Here is a 25206-nt window from a genome sequence, read left to right on the forward strand (position 1 = left end):
TGCCCTGGCTGACTCTTCATCAGAACTTGAGCCCTACATTTTAAACACATGTTACGTTATTCTGGTCTGTCCTCCTTCTTTCTCTGAATACACATGCTTATATTCCAGCCCATTTAGAATATTGTTTCATGCATCTTGCAAGCTGGACACAAGACAATAAAAGTTTATGCCACGATAAACATGCCTTTAAAGTGGATTTTTTGCTATTTCGGTATGAACAGGCTATGCTTGTGGGATTTCTTTGAGGCAAACCTCCAGAGCTCAGGCTAAATGTTGGGTGTCTGAATGGTCTTGTATACAGTTGATACAGATTTAGAACTACCTCCAAGGCCATCACTCACAGAGCTAATCCCTAGACCATACTGAACAATAGGGAAAGTTCTGAGAGCCGTGAGGAATAGTGGCTACACTGTCAGACTAGGATTGAGGCCATGAAATGTTCAAATTCCCCATTCTGCTGCAGAAGCTTGCTGGGTGACCTTGGGCCAATTTACACACTCTCAGCTTGAGTCATAGGGTCTTTGTGAACATACATTGGAGGACAGGAAAACAACATCAGCCAGTGAGAAAGGAAAGGTATCTATAACTAAAATCTAAGAGTGATACCATTAGTAATGTTCACATGGAAAAGTTATATATGAATTTTTACCGGTACCTTTATATTATCAATCTCCTGTGGACCCCATTTGTAGACAGCTGAATCCATGGATTGGGGCCACCCAGAGGCTAAACAGATCTCTCAACAAACTTGGGGCACTCCCTCATGTTTGCAGAAAAATCTGGTTTAAATAACATTGGGAGTTAAATTTGTCCCCCAAAATAGAATAAAAAACAATCTCATGGGACCTGGCAGAGGCACAACCGACTGGGAGCCCAGAAGCAACAGGGCAGAAGCTTGGAAACCACACTCAGCTCGGCAGTGGAGGCAAGGCAGCCTGGGAGCCCCAGCTCACAGCCCCAGCCATAGAGGTGCAGCAGCCACAATACGCAGGGCAGTGGCAACAGAGTGGCCCAGGAGCCTGGGAGCTGTGCTCGGCCTGGCAGTGGTAATGCTGCAGCCTGAGAGGCATGCTGGGCCCAGCAGAAGTGAGGCATGGTAGACCAGAAGCTGCAGCGGATTGGGGGATGTGATTCCCCCTCCTGCAGTTTCCATAACACCCTGACCAAGCCAGCACCCTATGCCTACCTGCTGGAAGATAGATGGAGAGAACAGCAAAGGGGAGCGGTGAATGGGAAGGGTGTGGGGATAGTGGAGTCTCAAAGGTGAAGTAGATAAGGAGAGTTGCAAAGGGGGAATGGGAGAAAGGGAGAAACAGGGGGTAGGTTAACTGAGAAGAAGAGGGGTCATTGACAAAGAAGGGATGGGAGCAAAAGATATGGGGGTAGGTTGACAGATGAGGGAGAGAAAGAGGGGAAAGACTGTAAGAGAAAGGAAGCAAAAGATGGGATGAACCTTCCCTTCAAGTTTCTTGTGGGTCCCCACATCTTTTCTAAATACAGTGTTTAGGCTTTAGTCACAAATACATTGCTAGCAATTTCCATGATCTAAAGACATCTCAAAACTACCCGAATCATGGAAGCATAGCCAGGAGAACCCTGAGCTCCCATAGATCTATTGCCTAAATCATTGCCTGGTCTTCTGCTTGGCACCCTTGCCAAGTAACCTCTCCTGGAACCTCTAATCTCCAGGATGGCATAGGCCTGAGGTACATTCAGATCACTGGATATCAACATGTTTTTAGGCTTCTCCAGATGACCTCCCCATGCACAGAAAGATATGTTACATCTTCCTCCTTCTTCCTTTCTGCCCTTTCCCTTATAGTCTTCCTTTCTAACTCTCCATGCTCAGAAATACAGACTGCATAGTAAAGGTAAACATGCGCTGGTACAGGAACCTATTTTTGTTCTGCGGTGTACTTGACTATTACTCTGACTGCATGCTTGTCCTCTAATTCAAAAACCTTTCCTTGATTATTGTTCTAAACCCCATCTCCATCTTTATCCAAACCTTGCATCAGGGTCTCAACTTCCCTGGAGCAGAGTGTGGGAGTTCATGATTGGGTTCTACTACTTGCCTGCTGGGTGTTAAAACCCAAGTGAGTGAAAGACAGCAAAGGAACATCTTCTGTCCTGTGTTTGACTGTGTTTGTGGGACACCTGCACAGACTTCACACAGTAACGAAGTTGCCCCTTGGGAGCCCTATGTTAGCCTTAGTTTTTCCAAGGAACATCATGCTTCATGTCACTCCACAGCAGCAAAAGACAACAGGCTTATGATATTTACTTCCATTCATGCAAATATGTCCACTTGGTATAGTAGGTAGAGAGTTGAATTGGGCCTCAGAAGATCTGGGTTCAAATTCCATCTCTGCCATGAACCTTATTGGATGGTGACCTTGAGCCAATTGCTCTGAGATTCTTAGAGGACAGGTGGAATTATTAAAAAGCAGGCTGATAATAAAATACTGCTTCAAAGACTTATGCTGAAAAGCACTATGTAAATAAAATATATAAATAATGCAGCCTACTCTAGCCTTGAAGTAGCAAAATTGAGTAGGAATGGGCATGAACCGATTCATGAGCCAATATTCAGCAAAACTTGGCCCTGAACCAATGTTCAGGGAAGACACCTTCCCTGAACATTTCCCAGAGTTGTGTCCAGCTCAGTTTGGGTGTTCAGGCCATTTAAACCTAACATATGAGAGGGCAATCCACCCATCCACTGTTTGGTTTAAATGGCCATCAACCATTTAAACCATCTGTTTCACTCCTCCTCCCCTCATTCAAGCAGGGGGGAGTGAAATTGACACCTGAAATGGCTGTGACATATTTCACCAATTGGATTCTAGTCCCCCTGCTTGGACGTGAGGGGGAACAAAATCAGTTGCTGAAATGGCTGCCTGTCATTTAACCCCAACAGCTTGGCAGGTCCATCCATCAGCTGTAGGTTTAAATGACTGTGAGCTGCTTAAACCATTCCTTTTGTTCAACGCGGGGAAACAAAACAGACAGATGAAATTACTCGCAGCCATTTAAACCTAACAGTTGTTGGGTGGATCCACCAAGCTGTCCTGTTTAATTGCTTCCAGGGCGTTTCCCCCTGCCCTTTCTCTCGGACATGCCAAGGCTGATAGAAAGGAGGTCCAGCTTGGCCAATTCAATTTGGGGTATTTTTGTTTGGTTCAGTTCAGGGTCAGTTCAGGACTGCCCTGAACCCCAAACTGGAATTTTCTGGTTCATGCTCATCCCTACAAGTGAGCAAATGATGACTAAGATATACAAGAGATAACAGTGGTTGTACTCAGTTTCCCACAAACATAAAGAAGGGTAAAGGAACACATTTAACAGAGAGTAGGCAGCCCCCAGCCCCACCAAGGTCTTCTCATCCTAAGAGCCCAAACACCTTTATCTGTCTTCCCCCAGCAAGAAGCAGGCAGTAAATCTCTCCCGTCTTTCAGTAAACATGTCACCTGCAACCATCACCTCAACAACGTGGCTGTCAACAAGACAGATTCCCTGTGTGCCTTGTTTACTGGTCTAATCTCTCCCAGTCACTTTGAGCTGCAAATAGCTGGAAATACAGATGACCACACGATGATAGCAAGGTTGGGCCCACTATCCATCACACTCACACAAACCCACAGAGCCACACTCACAAAGGTCTTTACAGTCATCGCAGGACAGGAAAGGGTGTCAAGAGAAGGGGTATTTATTGTTAAAGTTCACTGCAACAAAGGTAGCAAGTCTGAATCTCTTCTGTGATATGTCAGCAAAGGGGCAACAATGTGTTAAAAGCCTAGAAGAACTGGTATGCAGATCAAGAGGCAGCACAGTTTGAAACAGATGGCCTCAAGTCCATTATGGGAGAGAGGCAGTATGAAAATCCAATCATCATCTTCATCATTATCTCTAATAAAGTGTGCAGGGTACTTCTGACAATGTGCTAGGCCTCTGATTGGCCCTCAGGGGTGAAGGCCCTCTCTCACCCCCGGGGGCCACTCAGAGGGGCTGGCATGCCATCGGGAATCACCAGGGGGCCTTTGATTGGCTCTCCCTGGGAGAATCCCCCACCATAGTGGGCCCATCAGGGGTTCTTCCCCGTCCCTCTTTGCCATGGCCAGTGCACCTCCTTGACACCACCACCACCACTGCTAAATGCTGGCAGCTTCCGTTGTGGGGCTCATGATCCTTCCGAGCCTCCCAGCCTCTGCAAAGGGCGAGAAGTGCCAGCAGCCTTGATCGCAGAGTCTTGCTCTCCTCCCCATTCTTCCAACCTTTGCTGCAGCACTGCCATGCCCACAGCCCTTCTGCACTCTGGGGCAGGTGGGGGGGAAATTGGGTGCATGTCGTTCTGGCCCTGCCACATGTGCTGCCCTCCAGAGAGGGGAGCGGCCGACCACTTCACTGCAATCCACACACACACACACACACACACACACACACACATGACTTCCTGGATCCTGGGAGAGTTGGGGGAGTGCCGGGGCTCCCCTCCTGCCTGTTTTTTAAAATGGGCTTTGCTACTAGTGATGTAATGGAAATGTTTCTTCTCAGCACAGAGCTACAGCAAACGTTCACTAAATTTGCTTCTAGAACTTCCTTTTCAGTCCTTCCTGTCTACCATGGATTCCAGAGTTCTATAGCATGGGATTAATCAAGCCTGGATCAAGGAATGGAATTGATACAGAAGCTACCATTCTTGCCCGTTTAACTTCAGCACACCATGGCTCAGGGCTATGAAGCCATTGCACTGTGATCTCCATGGACCATGTGTGTGTATCACATCTCAAGTTCATATATTATTTCGTGCTAGCATACAATGGTAAATTCTGTGGCTCACCTACAGTAACAAAGTCTGATTCCAATGAATCCTAAGTAATGTTTGACTTTTATAGGGAGGGAGGTTGAAGATTTAGTGGGAAAGAGAATCTGCTAAGTACAGTATCAAGGTTCAGCCTGGCCAGGGAGGTGATGAAGACACAGAGTGAATGGAGAGGGGTTCATTCCCTGCCCCCAGCCTCTTTGCAACTCTGCCGCTGATCTGGAATGACAGAAGCCCTGGTGCTGGGCACTTCTTCCCTCCAGTGTCAATTAAAACATTTCACTCCATAAAAATATACAGCTGCATGGAAAATTATAGTTAAAGGAGGAGAGGAAAGCCCAGAGAAATGGGCTGCCATGTAAATGATCCCCAGCCTTCAAGAGCAGAGTACATAAAGTGACTGGAACCTCTCCTTTATCTCTGTACTGTCACATCCACTCACCCTCCCACCAGACACTGTGGGTCTGTGGAATCCATGGGTGCAACTTAGCAACTCAGTAATTCAGAAGACAGAACAGACAATGGCAGGGTCAGAGCAATACGCTTCTTCAAGAGCTGCCTCTCCTTGCCCTTCCACCCAGGATGGATCCAAAGAACACAGTCATTGCTTCAAGGCCTGTGCCACGTTCCTTGCAGCCATCGGGTAAAGGAGATTTCAGGCCCTTGCCTTTCTTTGTCCTCAGTTCCTATTTCCCTTCATTATAAATTAAGTTGGTTCTGGGTTAATGATGCACACAACATCACTGACTATGAGGCTGTGAAAGTAGTGGCTTCCATGGAGAGTCATGAGTACTACTAACAAATATTTCAAAGAGGTGATGGGATTGTAAACAGACTCTGGAGTGGAAAGGAAGGATTCCTTGGGAAGAATCCAGAACTAGCCAGCTCTGTGAAAGCCAAGAGCCACTTCTGCTTACAGATTCAGAGCATGAAAACATGTCCCTACTATGGGGGTGATAGCAGCAAGTGGTGTGGGAACAGAATTACAACTGCCAGCCTCCAGGTGGGACATGGAGCTCTCTTAGAATTACAATTCATCTCCCAACTACAAAGGTCAGTTTCTCTGGGGGAAATGGCAGCTTCAGAGGGTGGGCTCTATGGCACTGAGCTCATTCCTTTCATCAGGCAATGCCCCAAAACTTCAGGGATTTCCAAAGCCAGAACTGGCAATCGTAAACAGCATCCATATTCCCATTTCCTCACTGCTTGTTCTACTATCACTTATCCCACCTCCTCTGTGAAACCATGACACATTGTGTAACACCTTCCCCTAGGCCCACAACTACCCCTTGAAAGGGTTTTCCCCTTTCTTTTCCCCAACCATGCAGCGCAGTGCAGCTTGATAAATAAGCAACAACCACAACGCAGTTGAAAAGGAGAGGACTCAGAGCTTATTGTTGGCATTTCAAAGGCAAAGCTCCACCTCTGTACCTTGGGGTAGCTATTAGGGAGCAACAAGATGAATGGCCCATCCACAGACACCCTACACTTTCCCCATTATTGTGTAGAAAATGGGGTTTCTATTTTCTGTGGTGCAAAGGGTTCTATAACCTACTGGTTCTATAACCTGTTGGACTCCATAAGAGTCATATATGGATCATGGTTAAAACATTCCCCTTTTAATATGACAGTTTCCTGTTGTCCATATCAGAAAGCACTTTCCTGGGGAAACAACTTAGGTTGGAGGCAATCTTTTTAGGCTGGAAAAAGTTTATGAACTTAGATGAGTAGACTGATAGGATTCAGACCACCATGTTTAATGGAACATTCTTAAAAGCTAGTATGCATGAATTCTAGTAAAACACGAAAGTTACAAATTCTTTTAATCTAGGTCTGGGAAAAATATCTTTGCAGTGTGTAGAAGGTCTTTTTATGTGTCTTGGATAAAGGCCTGCAAAAGGGAAAAGCTGTCTAAAAACAAGGGTGTGGTTTGAAAGCATGATCGTGCACAGTATGCGCATCATGGGCTCTATGTATAAGTTCATATTTGCTGGTGCTAGCATATATGTCCCTGTGACACTCAACAGCCATTCGTTGCCACAGCTGCTTGCCTTCTGTTCCTATAACTGCTTTTGTATGGTTCCAACACAAAAAACATGCCAGCATTCCCAGCTGAGGGCAAAGTACTAAATGCCAAGTAGGTACCAAGCAGTGGGAGCTGGACCAGTTCTCCACTGTCAGTTCCCATTTCAAAGAAGAATCCAAGTCAGCAGCACAGCAATAAGGAAAGAAACACCATTGATCTGAGAGACTACAAGAGGAAACTGAATGAAACAGTTTTAAAGCAGCCTCAAGTAATATGAATGCCTTGAATATTTTATATAATCATCTAGTGGGGGCTAGGGGTACATTTCCACAGTACTGCATCCCTTCACAACATTGTTCTATAACCTGTTGGAATACATTTTTAAATGAATCATTTTAAATGTGTTTTTTCTCAGGGGATCAAAGATGTACACAAAAAAATACAGAGAAAAGAGCTGCTGAGATAGATTTGGCTGATGCTGCAATGGTGTAATGGAAATTTATGAGCAAGTGAGGGAAGAATTAGTGTGGCGTGGAGAGAGGAATGATAGTAAACAATCCAAAGGGAAACTAATGCACTGGAGGGTGATGTGTGGTTTGCTGGGGAAATGGCAAACTGGAGGAGATTGTAGAGCGGGGACTGAGGCAAATACCCAGTGGGTCAATTTAATTAGATGCGGTCTTGATGCTGTTTAACGATCACAAAGAAAAATATAAAGTGGTTAGTATTTCATCCAACCTTTTTCTGAAATATTCCTGTGGGGCTTTCCCAGCATCCACTCTTGTTCCAAGTTCTGCCTTCTGCCTTTATGCACCACAAATCATGATCCAAAATGACACTCCCACTTCACCATCCCTTTTCCCAGATAGTCCTACTGATGTATTATCAAAGATCTACAGACCTATTTTAATCTTGTTCTATGAAAGTCCTATTCTTCAAGACCTGCCCTCAATTCCCTTTAATATAGTTTGGTATTCCATCATACTCCAAAAGATCAGCTTTCTCAGATTTTTTTTCTTCATAAAGAGCACCTTCAGCACAATCTACTTCGGTCCAATCGTATTACCACTGCTAAGGCTTCCTTTCTCAAACAACTAATAAGCAGATGGCACCCAACTCTATTTCTCCTTAACAACTAAGCCAGGTGGGTCTGCAGAAGTTCTGAACAAGTACCTAGAGAAAGCAAAGAATAGGTGAGGACCAATAAACTGAAGCTCACTCTAGGCAAGACTAAGGTATCCTAGCTACAAAGCAGGAAGTAAACCCCATTAACCATAGGGTCAAGACCTTCAGATCAAAGACTTCGATTCAATAATACAATCAAAGGAAAAGCCAGAAGACAGTTCAAACTCTCATGCTACATATTCCAAAAGGCAGAATCAAAAGCAGACCAAGACCAACATCTGGCAAGGCCACCAAAAATTTTACAAACAGGCTGATCCCACACTCACTGCAGTTATATATAGGGAGTTTCAATCCTGGTGCTGCTGGTTCCCAAATTATGCTCTTCCCTGAGTCAGCTTCTCTAATCATGAGGATTACTGGGGCTGAGACCCTGTGACTTACTGGTCTCTTCTAGTACTTCCTTAGCAAAAGGAGGACAAGGGCTGCTAGGTGCACACTCCAAGCACTGCTGAAGTGCTTGGAGAGACTGTGACAGGTCTGATTGCAGGGGGGTCCATAGTGGGACCTCCAGGCTTGAGGGTCCTGCTGGCTCAGGGTCCCTTTGATGAGGCCCTGAGACCACAGCTTCACAGGAAGGGCCTTCCAAAGTGGGGCTTGGGATTGGAATGTCCTTCTCTTCCTCCAATGAGGACTCATCCTTCCATGCTGCAGCAGAATGGCCCATGACAGAATGGACCATGGTCAGTGAAAAAGCTGCTTGGGTACTGTGGAGTCAGCCTGTCCTGGAGGATGCTGTTCTCACCCACAGGGAGCAGTTTTATAGTTTGGTGGTACTACTGGATCCTGGCCTATGGTCCTATTGAATTTGCTCATAAATTATCTGTAACTGGAAGTGAGCAGTGTAGTGGCCAAGTGTGCAACTGACACAAAATTATTCAGGGTGGTGAAAACCAATTTAACTGTGAAGAGATCCAGGAAGATCTCCACAAATTAGATGTGGGCAAAAATGTCACAAATGAAGTTTAATGTTGCTAAGAATAAGGCGATGCACGTCAACTTCAGGTATAGGCTACTGGGGTTCAAATTTAACTGAGAAGAAAAATGGATCTTGTGGTCATAGTAAATAACTCAATGAAAGTGTCAACCCAGAGTGTTGCAGTGGCAAAAAAGGCAAACTGTGTTGAGGAATATTAGGAAAGAGAATGAATATAAAATGGCAAATGTTACAATGGCCCCGTATAGACCTATGCTGTGGCCTCATACCACGTGCAGTTCTGGTCATCCTACCTCAAAAAGGACATTGCAGAGCGGTAAAAAAAAATGCAAAATAGGGCAGTCAAGACGAGTAAGGGGTTATACCATCTTTCCTATGAGGAAAAGCTGAAGTGTATGGACTTTTCAGTTTAAAAACAAGACAACTCAAAGGGTAGGTTTGTAAAGTTATGCATGGAATAGAAAAATAGAGATAGAAAACTTTTCTTTCTACCAAAACAGTAGAAATCAAGGGCATCCAATAAAGATGATTGGACGTAGATTCAAGATGGACAAAAGGAAGTCCTTCTTTACACAATGAATGGTTAAAACGTGGGATTTGCTGCCAGAGACTGTAGTGATGGCCACTGGAATAGTCATCTCTAAAAGGGGTTTATGTTGATTGATGGAGAATAGCCCAGAAACCTCTGCATTCAACCTTTGAATAGCAGTGCCAAGAGACAACAACAAGGGAAGTCTTCAGCCTTTATGCTCTGTTCTTGGATCACCAGAAGACCTGGTTGTCCACTGTTTAAAACAAGATGGACCATAGGTCTAATCCAGCATGGCCCTTTATGTTCTTATGGAATGCAGGGCTTTTTATCAGCTCCCACTAATTCACAAAAACTGCCTATTCTTCAGATAATATAACCCACCCACAGTGATCCATGCTCTAATCCAGCCTATCTCAATTTTTTCCCTGTTGAAAAACCTGGAAACATTCTTCAGGCTTTGAGAAACCCTGGAAGTGATGTCAGCAGGTTTTTCAACTGTGCATGCATAGACCTTTTATCCACACCTCCCTGCCATGGCCTGGAAGTCACATGTCACCAGATGTTACATCATCCAGATACTCCCACTGGATGTGACATCACTTTGTCACCCCACTGCCCCCCAACACCAGAAATAATCCAGTGCTTACTTCACTGGGCCAAAACAGGGCTGGGACATGCATCCACCATCCCATGTCCTCTACCACCATCCCACAAGTTAAAATGAAGTACTCTCTGAACTCCAGTTGCTACCATGACCAATAAGCATCAACCAGCAAGGATTTTTATGATCAGGACCCATCCTCTTTCCACCCCCTCCAGACCCATCATTGGCCATTTTGGGAGGGGCAGATCAATATAACCAGATGTAGTCATATCACAAATTGTTTTGAAGTTTAAAAAATTAATTAGCTCCCACACAATCAATGAAACTCTTCCAGGACTGTCAAGAAACCCCAGGGTTTCCCGAAACCCTCACTGAGGAAGCCTGCTTTAATCACATCCAAGTTTGATTACTGTAATGTGCTCTGCATGGGGCTGCCCTTAAAAACATTGTAGAAACTTACAAAATGAGGTGGCCAGGCTATTGGCAAGGATTTGTTACAGGAATTGTAACACTGGTTACCCAACAATTTTCAAGAACCATTCAAAATGCTGGTTTAAGGTCCTAAGTGAAATAGCTTGGGTCCAGTGTACCCTCTTTTCTCTTAAGCTCTGCTTCTCAAGCCCTGTTCTCTGTGAGCCTGCCTTCAGAGGTAAAATGGGTGCTGAATACAGGTAGGACTTTGTCAGTGGTGGCATCTCTCTTTTGGAATGTCCTCGCCTTTGAGGTTTGCCTGGCACCTACTTTCCTTTCCTTTATGTGCCAAGTCAAAGCTTTTAATTAGGGGTTTTATCTTACCAAGTTTTTAATGGTATGTTTCTGCTATATGCATTGGTTTTATGCTGTTTATGTTCAATGATTTTAACTGCTTTTTAATAGAGTAATATTATGTTGTTGTTTTAATTGTAAGACACCTGCAGCAGGACTCTGAAAAGGGGACATATACGGTAAATATGAAAAATAAATAGATGTTAACATTCTCTCCTTTCAGCAACCAGTCCTAGTGAATCCTCCAGATCAGGGGTAGTCAACCTGTGGTCCTCCAGCTGTACATGGACTACAATTCCCATGAGCCCCTGCCAGTGTTTGCTGGCAGGGGCTCATGGGAATTGTAGTCCATTGACATTTGGAGGACCACACGTTGACTACCCCTGCTCCAGATGACTCAGTACTTGCATGTGATCTATCATAGCAATCAATATCTTCTTCAACATGAGAACTACCTGCAGGATGCAACATAGAAGAAGCTTGTGTACATGGCCAATGAAAAAATAAAGCTGCTTTTTAAAACAGATTTAGGAGTGAGATGGCTCCCATTAATGGATGCAATATCCTGAGAGACCTTCCTTAAGTCCGTCCCACCACCTTACAACCTCTTACTTGTACACTTCTTGATGGCGCTTCCTTTTTTCAAAGCATGGCGACTCAATTTGCAGTGGAAGTTATCCTCCCAAAATTCAGCAAACCAAATATTCCGACGGTTGTTATCCAGTGTCCTGCTGGAGAAATAGCGATCAAAACCTAGCAGACACAAAAACAGAAATGATGGAAACATGAAAGCTGGGAGTCAAAACATATGGAAGTTGATGTCTCTGACCACTTTGACTGTCAGCGAAAGTATAAGGCCCCCCCCTTTTTTTGTCTCTGAAATACCATGCAGATAAAAAGGATTAACAACAAAGAATTGCTATTATAAATCTGATCTACTGACTATAGTGAACTATGAGGACCACTAGTATCTCTCGAGGATGTCACATATGACTAGTTCAGTTAATCTGCAACACAGATTCCATCCAAAGTAGAATATGTGTCAATATTTCAAAGGGAAAAAAGGGAGATCCTCAACTCATTTAAAGTGGGGTTTTAATGTTATACATGGTTTGGAAATCTGTGAAGATCTGGGTTTGTTTTTGTTATTGTTTACAAAAGCATTAGATGGGGTAAGTATTCTTTTATTTCCCAAACTTCCAAGGTAAGTATCTCAACATACTCTTTTAGCAATATGAATCTAAAAAGTGAATATTTTATTTATTCCATATGTACCCACCTTTTCCCGCAAAGGGTTCAAATGTTAATATCCCAGGGATCTACCATCAGACATTAATCAGGACCAGACTTGCATCATATTAGCCACAGGCTTTTATGCTATTCCCTAAGAAATGTATTAAAAATATTGGCCACTGTACAAAGTGACATTCCCTGATTTCCTTTGTGTAGAAACAGGGACATAACATTTCAGAACTGTGGACCATCTAATCAAGTGCCCTGCTCTGGAACAAGATTCCTACCAGCACATAGCTCTACTAGATTAGTTTACATCAGTCAGATTATAATGTGCCATTAACTGATAGCCAGAACTGAAATGCATTATTTCAAAGATGCCTTGGGGTAAATAATATGCTTAGGTGACTTCAGAGGTATAATTGAGTCACACTTTCCAGCAGAAGGCCAAGCCCTCCAGGATCAACACAAATCACAATGGGGAGGGAGAAGAAAAAAGGCTCTTCTTATTCCAAAATGCAGCCAATTATTCAAATGCTTTATGTAAAGGTGGGGAGGGGGGAACCCTCTGTACGGGAACAAATGGAATTAAGGAGCCCACTCTTACTAGACTTAATAGACTCTCAAACCTGAGATTTTTCAGCATCACCAAATGCCATAGAGCAGTGGTCCCCAACCCCCGGTCCGGTGACTGGGACTGGTCCATGGACAAGTTGGTACCGGGCCACGGCTCGTCCTCCTCCCTGGCTGCTGCTTTGGGGGCTGCCCTGCCACTCTGCCACCGGCTCACCTTTGGTGCTCTCCAGCGGCCCCCATGGCTGGGGTTCCCCCTCGGCATGGCACTGCACAGCAGCTGCTGGCAGCACCTCCCAGCAGGCAGCAGAAAGTCAGGGGCGCTGGTGGGAAAGCAAGTGGAGCAGGGGCTCAGGCAGCGGTGACGTCCCTAGGCAAAAAACTACCCCCCCCGGGGTAGTCCACTGCCATAGAGCAGGGATAGTCAACCCATTGGTCCAAATGCTTGCAGGGGCTAATGGGAATTGTAGTCCATGAACATCTGGAGGACCACAGGTTGACTACCCCTGCCATAGAGGATCTACGACCTAGCTCTGGGCACGCCAGGGAGCCTAGGCACCCCTTTCTCAAGATTATTCTAGTCACTCTACATCTCAAAAGGTAATACTGTAACACTAGTAGGCCAAACATGGGTCAGAACCTTATGCGTTCCCAGGGTTTCCCATCAAAGAAATAAAGGAAGAAAATATCGACACTAGCATGTTCATGGCAACTTACCACAAAAATATAATGGCTAACACTGCCAAAAACAAAAGAAAAAATAGGCAAGATATTTAGGATTGGTTACTTGGAGTAGTTGGTTTACTACACATTCATGTGCTCATCAGACAGCTTCTCTCTTTGGCCTGAACCCATCACACCTTTCTGCACCCAGGTGCACTATGAGTTTCAGAAACTGAATTCAGCTGCTTGACAGACAAGCAAAGAATAACAGGTATCCTTAGCAGGCCTCAGTCTGGTACATTATTCTGCCTGCAGAGACCTGGACTGGACAGAACTACTAAAGTTCTGCAGGACCTGTAAAATGGTGCTGTTCTTCCAGGCATATGGTTAAGACCAGGCCAAACAAATAAAATCATTGGACCTCCCCCCCCCCTTCAGAATACACCACCTCCAGAGTATAACAACATAGATGGCACCAAGACATAGGAATAAGAATGGGGACACTTTATAGTTTTATGGTTTTTACTGTTTTTATAATTTTATCAGAGTTTATATTTATGGAGGAACTTAAAATGTTGTACAATGCTACAAGCCTATTAAGGAGGGCAGTTTATACATCTAATAAAAAGGCAGCCCCACAAAAAAAATCCTTTTTTAAAAGGCAAATTAATATTGTCTCCAGGAGCCTGTGACTTCACTATATTGTTCCCTTGCAATTTCCATGATATGAAAGGCTTAATTAACTATACAGATTTCAGTCACGTAGAATACAAACCTAATTTCCTTGGTATAAGTGGATATCAGAAGGGGGTAAGGAACAGACAGGAAGGATGGTGAATTTGTATGTCTCCCACTAGGGTTCTGTCTGACATAGCCTTATTAATTGAATGGATCCTTTAATGGGTTTGGGTCACTTGATAGCTCTTTCCCTTCTAATGAATGACACCTTTACTAATGAAACTGACTGTGAGCTAAATCTGGCCATACAGTAATCTGGATGTCATTTGGTCAAATAAAAAAGGCATACCTTATTAATAAATAGCTAAGGCTTATCAATACAGTGGCTCACATGAATGATCAAATCACTACAATACTCTTTCCATCATTAGCTTTTAACCTTTCCTTGCCTCCTGATGAATCTTCTGTTGTGAAGTCAAAGTGATCCTGGCAATGCAGATTCACCATAGCCCCTTTGGTGAGAACCAACTTGGTAAGAGCCACCCCCTGCCCTTGTGCATGTGCACACCGTGTTGTGAACTGAACGTCTGCCCTTAGCTTTCAAAGAGGGAACTGAACGTAAAGCTTCCACCCAGGCAAAAGGCAGGGAAAAGTTCTCTAACTTGGTCTCCCTTTGCATTCCCAGAGCCAAGGGACGAGGATGATCTGGGGCCAAGGGACCAAGCCCTATGAAGATAGGTTGAGGGACTTGGGAATGTTCAGCCTGGAGAAAAGGAGGTTGAGAGGGGACATGATAGCCCTCTTTAAGTATTTGAAAGGTTGTCACTTGGAGGAGGGCAGGATGCTGTTTCTGTTGGCTGCAGAGGAGAGGACGCGCAGTAATATGTTTAAACTACAAGTACAACGATACAGGCTAGATGTCAGGAAAAAATTTTTCACAGTCAGAGTAGTTCAGTAGTGGAATAGGCTGCCTAAGGAGGTGGTGAGCAACACCTCACTGGCAGTCTTCAAGCAAAGGTTGGATACACACTTTTCTTGGATGCTTTAGGATGCTTTGCGCTGATCCTGCGTTGAGCAGGGGGTTGGACTAGATGGCCTGTATGGCCCCTTCCAACTCTGTGATTCTGTAGTGGTTAGGAGCAGCAGCTTCTAATCTGGCAAGCTGGGTTTGATTTCCTGCTCCTCCATATACAGCTAGCTGGGTGACCTTGAGGTAGTCCTGTTCTCACAGAGCAGTTCTGACAGAGTTCTCTCAGCTCCACCTACCTCACAGAGTGTCTATTGTGGGGAAAGGAAGGGAAGAGGATTGTAAGATGCTTTGATACCTTTTCAGGTAGTGGAAAGTGGGGAATAAAAACCAACGATTCTTCTTTCATTATCTATACTACGGTAAGCATTGTTAGAAATGAATGGGACCCTGCAAGTTATCAGATCCAACCCACTTCTCAGTCTAAGTCTCCAGACACTGTCCAATCCCATACCTTCTTAGAAAGGTTGTTATATCCCATGTCTGCCACCCAACAGGAAAAGTTTTCATTTTTGTCTTGGCAAAATCACTCCATGGGATAATTAACGGTAGACGGTATCCTTATTTTTTATGAACTTTTATTAAATATTTTAATACAGAAAAATAAAAGTACAGAAAGATTATCCTTAACTGATTGAGGTAAAATATATGATGAATTAAATTCCAGTGGTTCTCAGGTGCTTGATCTAAAAGTTCCTTGTTTAAAAAGCTGATTAAAAAAATACATAATTATTTATCATCAGCCTTTAACCCTTTTTTATTAAATTGTGGGTGATAAACAAAGTCAGAAAGAAATAAAAGGACTAGCCTTCTCAACAATCCTGATGGTTGTTTACAGCCCCTAAGAAAATAAGGGTTGGATGTTTTGTTTGTTTGTTGGAGCGGTTAGAACCTGTATACTTAGGGCTAGAAAGTGTATACTTAATTTCCTGATTTTATTGTCCTTTGCTCGCAGACAGTACCAGTTTGAAAATATCCAAAGGAATGGATTTTAAGAAAAAGTAGGTTTCCAGATATCTTGCCTAGGTAACAACCTAACTGGACAGTTAATAATAATGTTTGCAAGTTTCCATTTTCAAGCTTTCTATTTATGGTTTTTTTAGAACTTCTCTGAATTTTATTTCTAAATGTTACATACATTCTGATTTTTAATGATAAATGAGATCCCTTTTTAAGTATAAATCTAGATTTATAAGGTTTCATAATGCTCTCCTGCCTAACTAGGTTTTCCCTTAGCTCATAGTACCATTATTGTTTCCTTGTCTCTCTGGCTCTTTTTGAAAAAGGATTAATAATTGTCTTTAGCACCTAGTGAACAGGGAATGTAATAACTGTTTCTATTATTTTCATAGAACATTGGTTGGAAAATTGGTTGGGTCAGGAGATAGAATGGTAGTATGGGACCTGAATCCAAACTAGGGGAAAGCTCTGCACATTCCCAGGAAATCATTCTTCGCCCTGCTACACTACTCCCACCATCTGTCATTTGCTTATCTCCTCTGATATCATCAAAATGTTTTCCTATCTTTGCCCTGGTTTTTGAGGGAGGGAATTTGAAGTCTTTACAATCTGTATGTTTAATCTTGTGAAGAACCAAGGTGATCCTCCTCCATTTCAATACACCTTGCTAAGAGATCAGATTATTGGTGTCTATGCTTTTCACTAGAAGACATATATGTGAACAACTCTCCATGCTTACATAAGTGAGAGTACACAGATAAACCAATTTTCTCCACAGGCAAGAAGTATGTTGTCTACTACACAGACACTGCAAAGACAACACTGTGGAGAAACCTTGCAAATTTTCAATAGACTTTTACTGAAGTTCATAGGGCCTTTAGGTGGCCTTGAAAGACTTGTCTCTGTGGAAAGTAAGAGAACTTCTGAATATTTTAAAAGATACAAAGTGATCTCTCCACTCTTCGGAGGTCCAGACTGAGCAGAAGTCAATTCAGATGGCAAATATTTAGATTAGGCAAGGCAAGGAAGAACAAACTATGGAGCTAAAGCCAGTGGGGAATATGATGGGCTGGAATACAATTCAGACAAAGCACAGACCACTCAAAATGGAAAAAAATTCCAGTGAAGCTCCACTTCAAACCTTTCCTGTTGCTCTCATTTGTTTCAATGAGGCTTGTGTAGGGGAATTTCCTAGTGGACTGTGCTCACTGACAAATCCAGAATCAGTGAAGACATTCTAGGTAATATTTGAACACTATTTGGGAGGAAATGACCTTTGAAGAAACTTTGGGGAAAAATGCATATCTATCATGATATACCAAACCTTTTTCAGCACTCAATTTTCTGACCTTTTAAATTAAGAATATGTTTATAGAGAGAGTATAAACGCTTCTCGGTGCAAAGAAAATGGTGTTTTTAACCCCTGGAAAAGGATTTACAAGCAAAGAAAACAAACTGATACATATCAATGATAAAGGGCATATGCTACTGTGCAGCAGGATGCATTTCAGCAACTATGACCAGGTGTTAAGATGGGTGCTTAATCTTTCTACAAGGCAGCCCTGGAACTATAGGAGCACGCACAACCTATCCAGTGCAAATCGTAACAAAACATTCATACAATTATCTTCATTGTCAGTATGAGATGATGAGCATGAAGGACCACACTGAATCAACAGTGGAACTGGTAATCCTTGATGTTCTTTATATGCATTAATATGCATACGCTATGTGGCTGAACAGATTCTTGAAAGAATGCTCAGTTAGTCAAACAGCTACATTGCTTAGATGCATTTAGGAGGCTTTCATTCTCCTTCTAGATGCCATTTTCCCTCACTGTTCCCAGCCTCAGTTGCCCATAACAGTATGTTGGTATTTAATCTTCTGATATAATATTTTTAAGATATGAAATTGTTTATATCTACATATCAGATGCTATCTACAATCCTATGGCTTGCCAACTAATGAGCTTCCGTGGCAGATAGTAAGGCCAAGGATTGTGAGAAATATGCTGGGGGGGGGGCACTGAAACAGTGAAATTACTACAATGAAATTCCTGCTGAAAAGCACAAAAGTACATTTGAAACAAACAAGCCATAAGGCTCAGCTAATGAGAGAATTCATGTCAAAACACTCTCAGAGCATTCCCCATTCAATGATGGTAACATTCTGCTTCCTAGATTTTCAGCATAGGTTCCCATGCAAGACACAGTTCAAGAGATCAAGGGCAAACTACACATTCTGCATTTCTCCCCTTCCCCTTTAACTGCTGTGGGTCATTCTTATGATCTGCTATAACAGTCTGCAAGATCAGCAGTAAGCTATGTCTTTCTCAGGCAAAACCAGGAGACAGTAGAGATCATCAGCACACTAATGTGGCATGAGTAAAATTATTTGTACACATATTAAGCACTGTTCTTTTAATTAATCCAAGCCAAAGAACAGGGATTTTTTTCATACTGGTTTTTAAACAAGTGCTGATAGCTGCTCTAAGCTTATGAAAGAACTGTGTAGCTGTTTTACAGTTTAAAATATAAGCGGAAAAACAGTTCACAAACATGAGAAGGAAATGCTAAAGCATGGGAAATGCATGGACTAACACTGGGATGCCAAGAGCCAAACAGAAACTTTAAACAAATGTAACATGGGTTCCTAGAGGCGGGATATGTTTAGTGCTTTGCCAAGGATCTGGCATTTGACACTGTAGCAATGATTCCCCATGAGGACATGAAGTGTAAGTGGGACATGCCTCCAAGCAAGAGAAGGAGACTGGGAAGCCAAACGAGTCCTGCTCTTAGCAAGCTGTCATGTGAGACTGGCCAAAGCAACTGGGCATGTCAAGAAGTGGCACCTCAAACTTCCTACAGAAGGGAAGTAGTATTGATAATTATACATCTATCATCCTCATGGTAATGTCCTCAGCTAATGCATATGAACTCTCCGCCCACAACAAAGAAATGATACATTTTACTGAATATCTCTGACACCATCACCTAAAATTCACAGCAACAGCCCTGATATTGCCTTCATTTGCTAACCTTTCATCTGTTTCACCTGGGATTTGTCACTCTCAGCAAAGTATCATAATTACTGGGCTGTTAAGGGAAATTTTTCTGAACAGAGTGTGCGTGGCTAGCAAGAAGAAGAGGTGCCATGTGGTCTAGTATATCAGAAACGTATTCCACCCCATGCTCCTCCATAGGCATTTCAGCTGAGAAGACATCTCTTTAAAAATGTTCTCTGGCTATTGTTTTTATGAAAAGGTGATCGAGGGGGGGGGAAACCATTGTGAGGTGATCTAGACAAAATGGGTAGTTCAAATTCCCTACAAATTCTCAACATGAGGAGACACATGAAGGAACACTATGGTGGGAGACAAAATGTTTCAGTGCAGCACATAGTGTGTACATTCACAGCCCCTATCATTTTTGATCATACAGGGCTTGCCACATTTTGTACTACCTCAACAAAACAAAAAAAGGCAGGACCTATTCAACCTGTGACTGGCTGCAGCTGCACATAGGGCTAGTTTTTCAGGACAAGATTTTTATTGGTAAACAAAATAATCTGGGAGGTAAAATACAGAGAAATGATACCAAAATAACAACAATATCTGAATGTAGCCCATAGCAGGGGGGGGGGTGTGACTGTATAATTTTCTATCAGCTCTATCATAATGTTTTCCCCCCGGAATATCATTTTTAAAATCTTGACACTCCTCGAAACCCCAAATAGTAGCAAGCTGCTACACATACCTCTAACAGATGCCCTCTTGGGCAAGATGGTAACAGAACCCTCAGCTACCTCTTCCAGATCTCTCACTGGGGCAATTTTGGAGCCCCAGCTGTCAGAGCCCATCCAGATGAAGTGCCCAGTCTGATTGGCCCTCTTGGCAGCCATGAGTACATTCCTGGAGAAAGAAAATCAAAGAGCCCATCAATGGAAGAATTGTCATGTTCAGATCAATGTAAGCAACAGCACAAAAAGGAAATAAAAGTAGTATATATACATATGTATGTATATGTATAGCACATATGCTCACTGCAAGCAAGCTTGATTGGACATCACACCCAGAAAGCAGCTTATTCAGTTACCTATATCCCCAGCATCACAACTATTTGCCTAAGTAGATGCAGAAAGATGAAAATTAAAACATAGTTTGTGCTATATATATTACATTGTCTGCCCCTTACCTATTTCCAAACATAGCTGGGATCAGTGCTTAGGAAAACAGCACATTCGAGGCCCAACTATGGCAATCATCTCTCATAAGTTAGATGTGCAATGGTCCCACACTCCATATTCACAGTGCAAACGGATGAGCAGGAAAGAAGTATAATGGTTGTCAGTCCGAGAGGATTGGGTACATAATGTTGACGGAATGCTCTCTAGTGCAAGGCTAATGAAATTGCCTTTGCAGTTCCACATCACCTTTCCAAGCCTATTACTTTTTGTGAAGTTGCTGGCAAGCCTTGGACCATTATTCCTCACAGACATGTTGGATGCTGATGTGTTTAGGAACAGCCAGGTCTCCATTATGCATAATGTGCACAAAGGGCACATTTCTTATTTAAAATATTAATGACCACGTATTTTGTGAGTGATCTTGATAATGATATAGCAGCTAGACCAACTACAAAGCAAGCCAGCTTAGTGATGTGGTTAGGAGCACAGATTTCTAATCTGGCAAGCTGGGTTTGATTCCCTGCTCCTCCTCCACATACAGCCAGCTGGTGACCTTGGCCTCACCAGAGCATTGATAAAGCTGTTATGACAAAGCAGGGCTCTCTCAGCCTCACCCACCTCAGAGGGTGTCTGTTGTGGGGAGAGGAAAGGGAAGGCAATTGTAAGACACTCTGAGACTACTGGTAGAGAAAAGTGGCATATAAGAACCAACTCTTCTTTTTCTTTTACAATATAAAATTACATTGGCAGAACCAGATTTTACAACTAGATCGTGCTGGACATTAGGAATACATCACAGAAACTTTCCTGATCTGAAGTTTCCATTCTGGACATAGAATAGTTGCAAATGGATGGAGCATACTAGCACTTAAAGTCTATATGCCCACACATGTTTAGTGGAAATCCCTTGTACCAGGCCACTAAAATGCCTGTTGGTGTGATCAGATGACACTATCACCAAATTCTAGAAAATCCTCTATTTAGTTGTCTCAGAAATCCATGACCATGGAAATTGCAACAACAAGAAAAAGGCTGTAGGGATTAATGTAGTGGCTGTAATTGCTTGGCCTGCTTAGTATTCTTTATAAATGTTCACTCTTGCAGCCTATTTACCTTCCTTTGTCTATTTCATGGTTAGATACAGTGAAAGTAGACTCATTTAGGTAACCAGCAATCAGAATCTTTTCTACATTTGATTCACAAAAGGGTAAAATAATGAATCTGAGAACAGTTGAGAGAGTCCCAAGCATTTTTAATTGACCTTTTCGTGTCAAAATTATGTTCGTCCATGAAAGACATCTGGAAGTACTCTGACAATTGGATTGAGAAGTTGTCTGGCTCTTCTGTGACTCAGTAAAGTCCTTCATGCTATAACACAGGGGTAGTCAACCTGTGGTCCTCCAGATGTTCATGGACTACAATTCCCACAAGCCCCTGCCAGCGTTTGCAGCCAGCCCTACAATGGTGCCAGGCCCTCCAGGAACAGCGTTTGCTGGCAGGGGCTCATGTGAATTGTAGTCCATGAACATCTGGAGGACCACAGGTTGACTACCCCTGCTATAACACACTATGGTCCTTCTTGCATCAGTGATCTCTAGTGAACTCTCCTGCTGTTCACTAGTGTTCATAATGTGGCAACAAAGTATTTCAGATGCTTTATTGAGGTCAGAATTCCCAACCTAGAAAGAAATCAAGCCATCTTGGGGCTTATCAACACTGGGTTTTTTAAGCTGGTTGAGCTTAGTTAAAGAAAAGCTATCTGCACCTGACACAGATTTCCACTTTGATCCTGTTTTTTTCTCCTATCTGCACAGCTGAGGATTGCCTCTATATTCATACTGCTTATTTGCTGGCATATACAAGAGTGGATTTCCTCTGCTGCATCAAAGGAATGTGGGCCCATGGCATTATCTTCTGTGTGCAGATGTCCTGCTGGACTGAGACTGGGGGAGATGGGTTCAAATTCTCATTTTGCCATGAGCTAATTGGGTGGTCTTGAACTACTGATTAATATTGATCAGCCACAACAGGTCACTGGGAAAATCCAAAATCATCTGACCACACATACTGCTATGACCAGCTAGGAGAGAGGGTCAGATATCAATGAAATATATAACTACTCTTGCTTCAAAGAACAAAACAACACCAATAATGGGATGGGTTTTCTAATGAGAGAGGGAGGAGGCAGAAGTGGATCACATCTAAGCCTTAGGCAAAGTGGTACCATCAAGCATGTAGGGCTAGCAATGCATAAAGAGAAAGGGCTGGAATAAGGGAGGAATATGCAACCCTGAACTGCCAGGTATTTTTGTGTCAATTTCAAAATGACCCCTTAACAAGAAAACAAGGGTGATTAATGGAGCCTTTGTCAATAGCAAGGTTGATTAAAAAGCGATTATGGGAGTAGTGGCAGCAAGACTGAATGACAGGCAACCCCTATACCCTAAGGGAATGGCAAGTGTTTTTAGGAAGCTTTGAAGAAGCAAAGAAAGAGGGAACAAACTAAATCAGACATAGGGAAAGAGGCAGTAGGATAGCAATGTCAATACAAAAAGACACACCCTGGACCCTCCTGTGCAGAAAGCCCAATTCCAATCTCACTTCAACTCTTATTATTGCAGCATCCATTATTTTTATTACAGTAGCATCTTTTAAAACCACTGTGTTGCTGTGAGACTTCATAAAGACTCTTTGGTCTGATGAATTTCAAGGGTGTGAGTGGGAAGGAGAACAGAAATAATGAAACAAGAGGAAATTGTTTGCAGGTATCCAACAGGTCAGTGGCAGAGCTGGGGCCCAAAGGGTCAAACATGAGGCTAGTGCTTGACCTACTAGGTCACAGAATAACCTACGGAAGGAAAAACAACAGTAGTGCTGTAGCTTGGTAAAATTTACCAGCTGTAGCAGATTGCGAGGGAAAAAAACAGACCTGAAAAAGGGCCCTGCTCCCCAGCTCCTCCCCCCAGGTCTTTCCTGCCAGAGGAGAGAGGGAGAAGGAGCCAGCCAGCCCTACAATGGTGCCAGGCCCTCCAGGAACAGCCTTCCCCAGGCTAAGCAAAGTCTGTGCTGGCTGGGAGCAGCCTTTCCTAGGCCATGAGCACACTTCCACAGACTGACCAGATTTCTACCCTGAGTTGGATTAGACCAAGGGAGGAGCAGGCAATCATCTCACTGGGAAATGTCCTGCTGGCTATTGTCACCAGTCAGCCCCTGATTACCAGGTACATTCTGTTTAGAAGTATCTCGTTCAAGCAAAATCCTTGGTCTTCATTGCTGCTATATCCACCCAGGCATGAAACTAAGGGCCTGATCCGATCGGCCTTTTAGCTTGTGAGGACTTCAGAAGTCACCTGAGTTATCCAGAGGTTCTTCTCCCTATATGTGAGCAGTTTTTTTGAAAGAAAACCAAGATTGCTAGCTAACAGCTGAAGTACTAAGAAAAACACCAATATTCTGTTTATTATAGTAGCATCTTTGTTGTGTTGTTGTGAGACAACTGCTCTTTGGCCTGAAGAACTTCAAGTGTGCAAGTGGGAGTGTGAACAGAAGCAATAAAACAAGAGGAAATCTGTGATAACATTGAAATCTCTTGATGAGAACCAAAAGGAATAAGTTCTGGGGCTTAGAAAGCACTTAACATTAACAACATTATCACCAGCAGTGAAAAAATCAAACTCATGCTGTATCCACCCTCCTCCCCCTTTGCCTCCCCCAGTCAACCTCCACTCTCTCAACACCTCAGGGCATATATTTCCAGGGGTACTATTGATCTGATCTGAGGAAGGGGCCCTTCAGGCTTCTGCGCCCTGGCCTCAACCAAAGACCTGATGGAAGAGCTCCATTTGCAAGCCCTGCAGAACCACGAAAGCTCCTACAGGGCTCTCAGCTCTTCTGGGAGCCCATTCCACTAGGTTGGGGCCACGACCAAAACCTACCTAGCCACTACATATGTTGAACTGCCTATTTGTACAGTGAGTTAATGTCTATGCATAGGAATTTGTTTAAGGACCTGACTCAGCACATCCCAGAAGATTCATAAGGATGAGGAGGCAGTGATATTGCTAGCTGAGATGGGTTTATTGGATGACTTAGGTGATGTCAGGGAGTTGAATGACCTGTATTCTGAAGGACAGAAGTTTCATCGGTCATCCCTCCAAGCCTTGCTCCATCTCAGAGGAGATTTCCAGGTGGTGTAAATCAGCACCTCACAACTGAAGGCAATAGATCATACATGTAGGCAACACCAAACGTCTTTATTAACTCTCACAGTGCTTTATACTTCCAGGGGATTGGGTTTCATTTGTCTTAAAACTAGAAACCAAAAGGAAAAGAATACAATTACAACTAGTAACATAGGATGGTGGGTACCTTGTGATGGTTTAGAGCAGGGGTAGTCAACCTGTGGTCCTTCAGATCAGTGGTCCCCAACCTTTTTATCACCGGGGACCAGTCAATGCTTTACAGTTTTACTGAGGCCCGGGGGGGGGGTCTTTTGCCGAGGGATGTTGCCGCCACCTGAGCCCCTGCTTTCCCACTGGCACCCCTGACTTCCTGCTGCCCGTTGGGGGCGCTGCCAGCAGCAGCTGCGTAGTGCCACGCCAAGGGGGAGCCCCAGCCATGGCGGCCACTGGAGAACACCAAAGGTGAGCTGGCGGCAGAGTGGCAGGGCAGCCCCCGAGGCAGCATCCGGGGAGGAGGACGAGGAGGAGCCATGGCCCAGTACTGACTGATCCACGGACCGGGACCAGTCTCCGGACCAGGAGTTGGGGACCACTGCTTCAGATGTTCATGGACTACAATTCATGGAATTGTAGTCCATGAACATCTGGAGGACCACAGGTTGACTATCCCTGGTTTAGAGCACAAATTGATTGATTGATTGATTGATGATTGATTTTGGGATTTCTCCTCTCCAAAACTGGTCTCGGGGCAGTGGAGAAAGGATTATGTGAGAATGCTAGGCTGGTTGGGTCCTACCTACCTGAGGGACTACCTATCTGCTTATGTTCCTTGCAGGGC

At 43.5% G+C, this 25206-nt stretch overlaps 1 protein-coding gene across 12 annotated transcripts in view; it reads right to left on the reverse strand.

Annotated features, from left to right (window-relative positions):
• The window catches only part of GRM4 (glutamate metabotropic receptor 4), a 506939-nt gene that overhangs the window by 97274 nt on the left and 384459 nt on the right, over positions 1 to 25206 (reverse strand). For all 12 annotated transcript variants that reach the window (XM_077334409.1, XM_077334410.1, XM_077334412.1 and 9 more), the window contains 2 exons: positions 19758 to 19912; positions 11481 to 11621 (listed from right to left, as the gene is read on the reverse strand). In XM_077334409.1, coding sequence (XP_077190524.1) covers positions 11481 to 11621; positions 19758 to 19912 — 296 coding nt within the window. The remainder of the gene's footprint in view (positions 1 to 11480; positions 11622 to 19757; positions 19913 to 25206) is intronic.

The sequence above is a fragment of the Paroedura picta genome, chromosome 4 (assembly GCF_049243985.1).
Source record: "Paroedura picta isolate Pp20150507F chromosome 4, Ppicta_v3.0, whole genome shotgun sequence".
NCBI lineage: Eukaryota > Metazoa > Chordata > Lepidosauria > Squamata > Gekkonidae > Paroedura > Paroedura picta.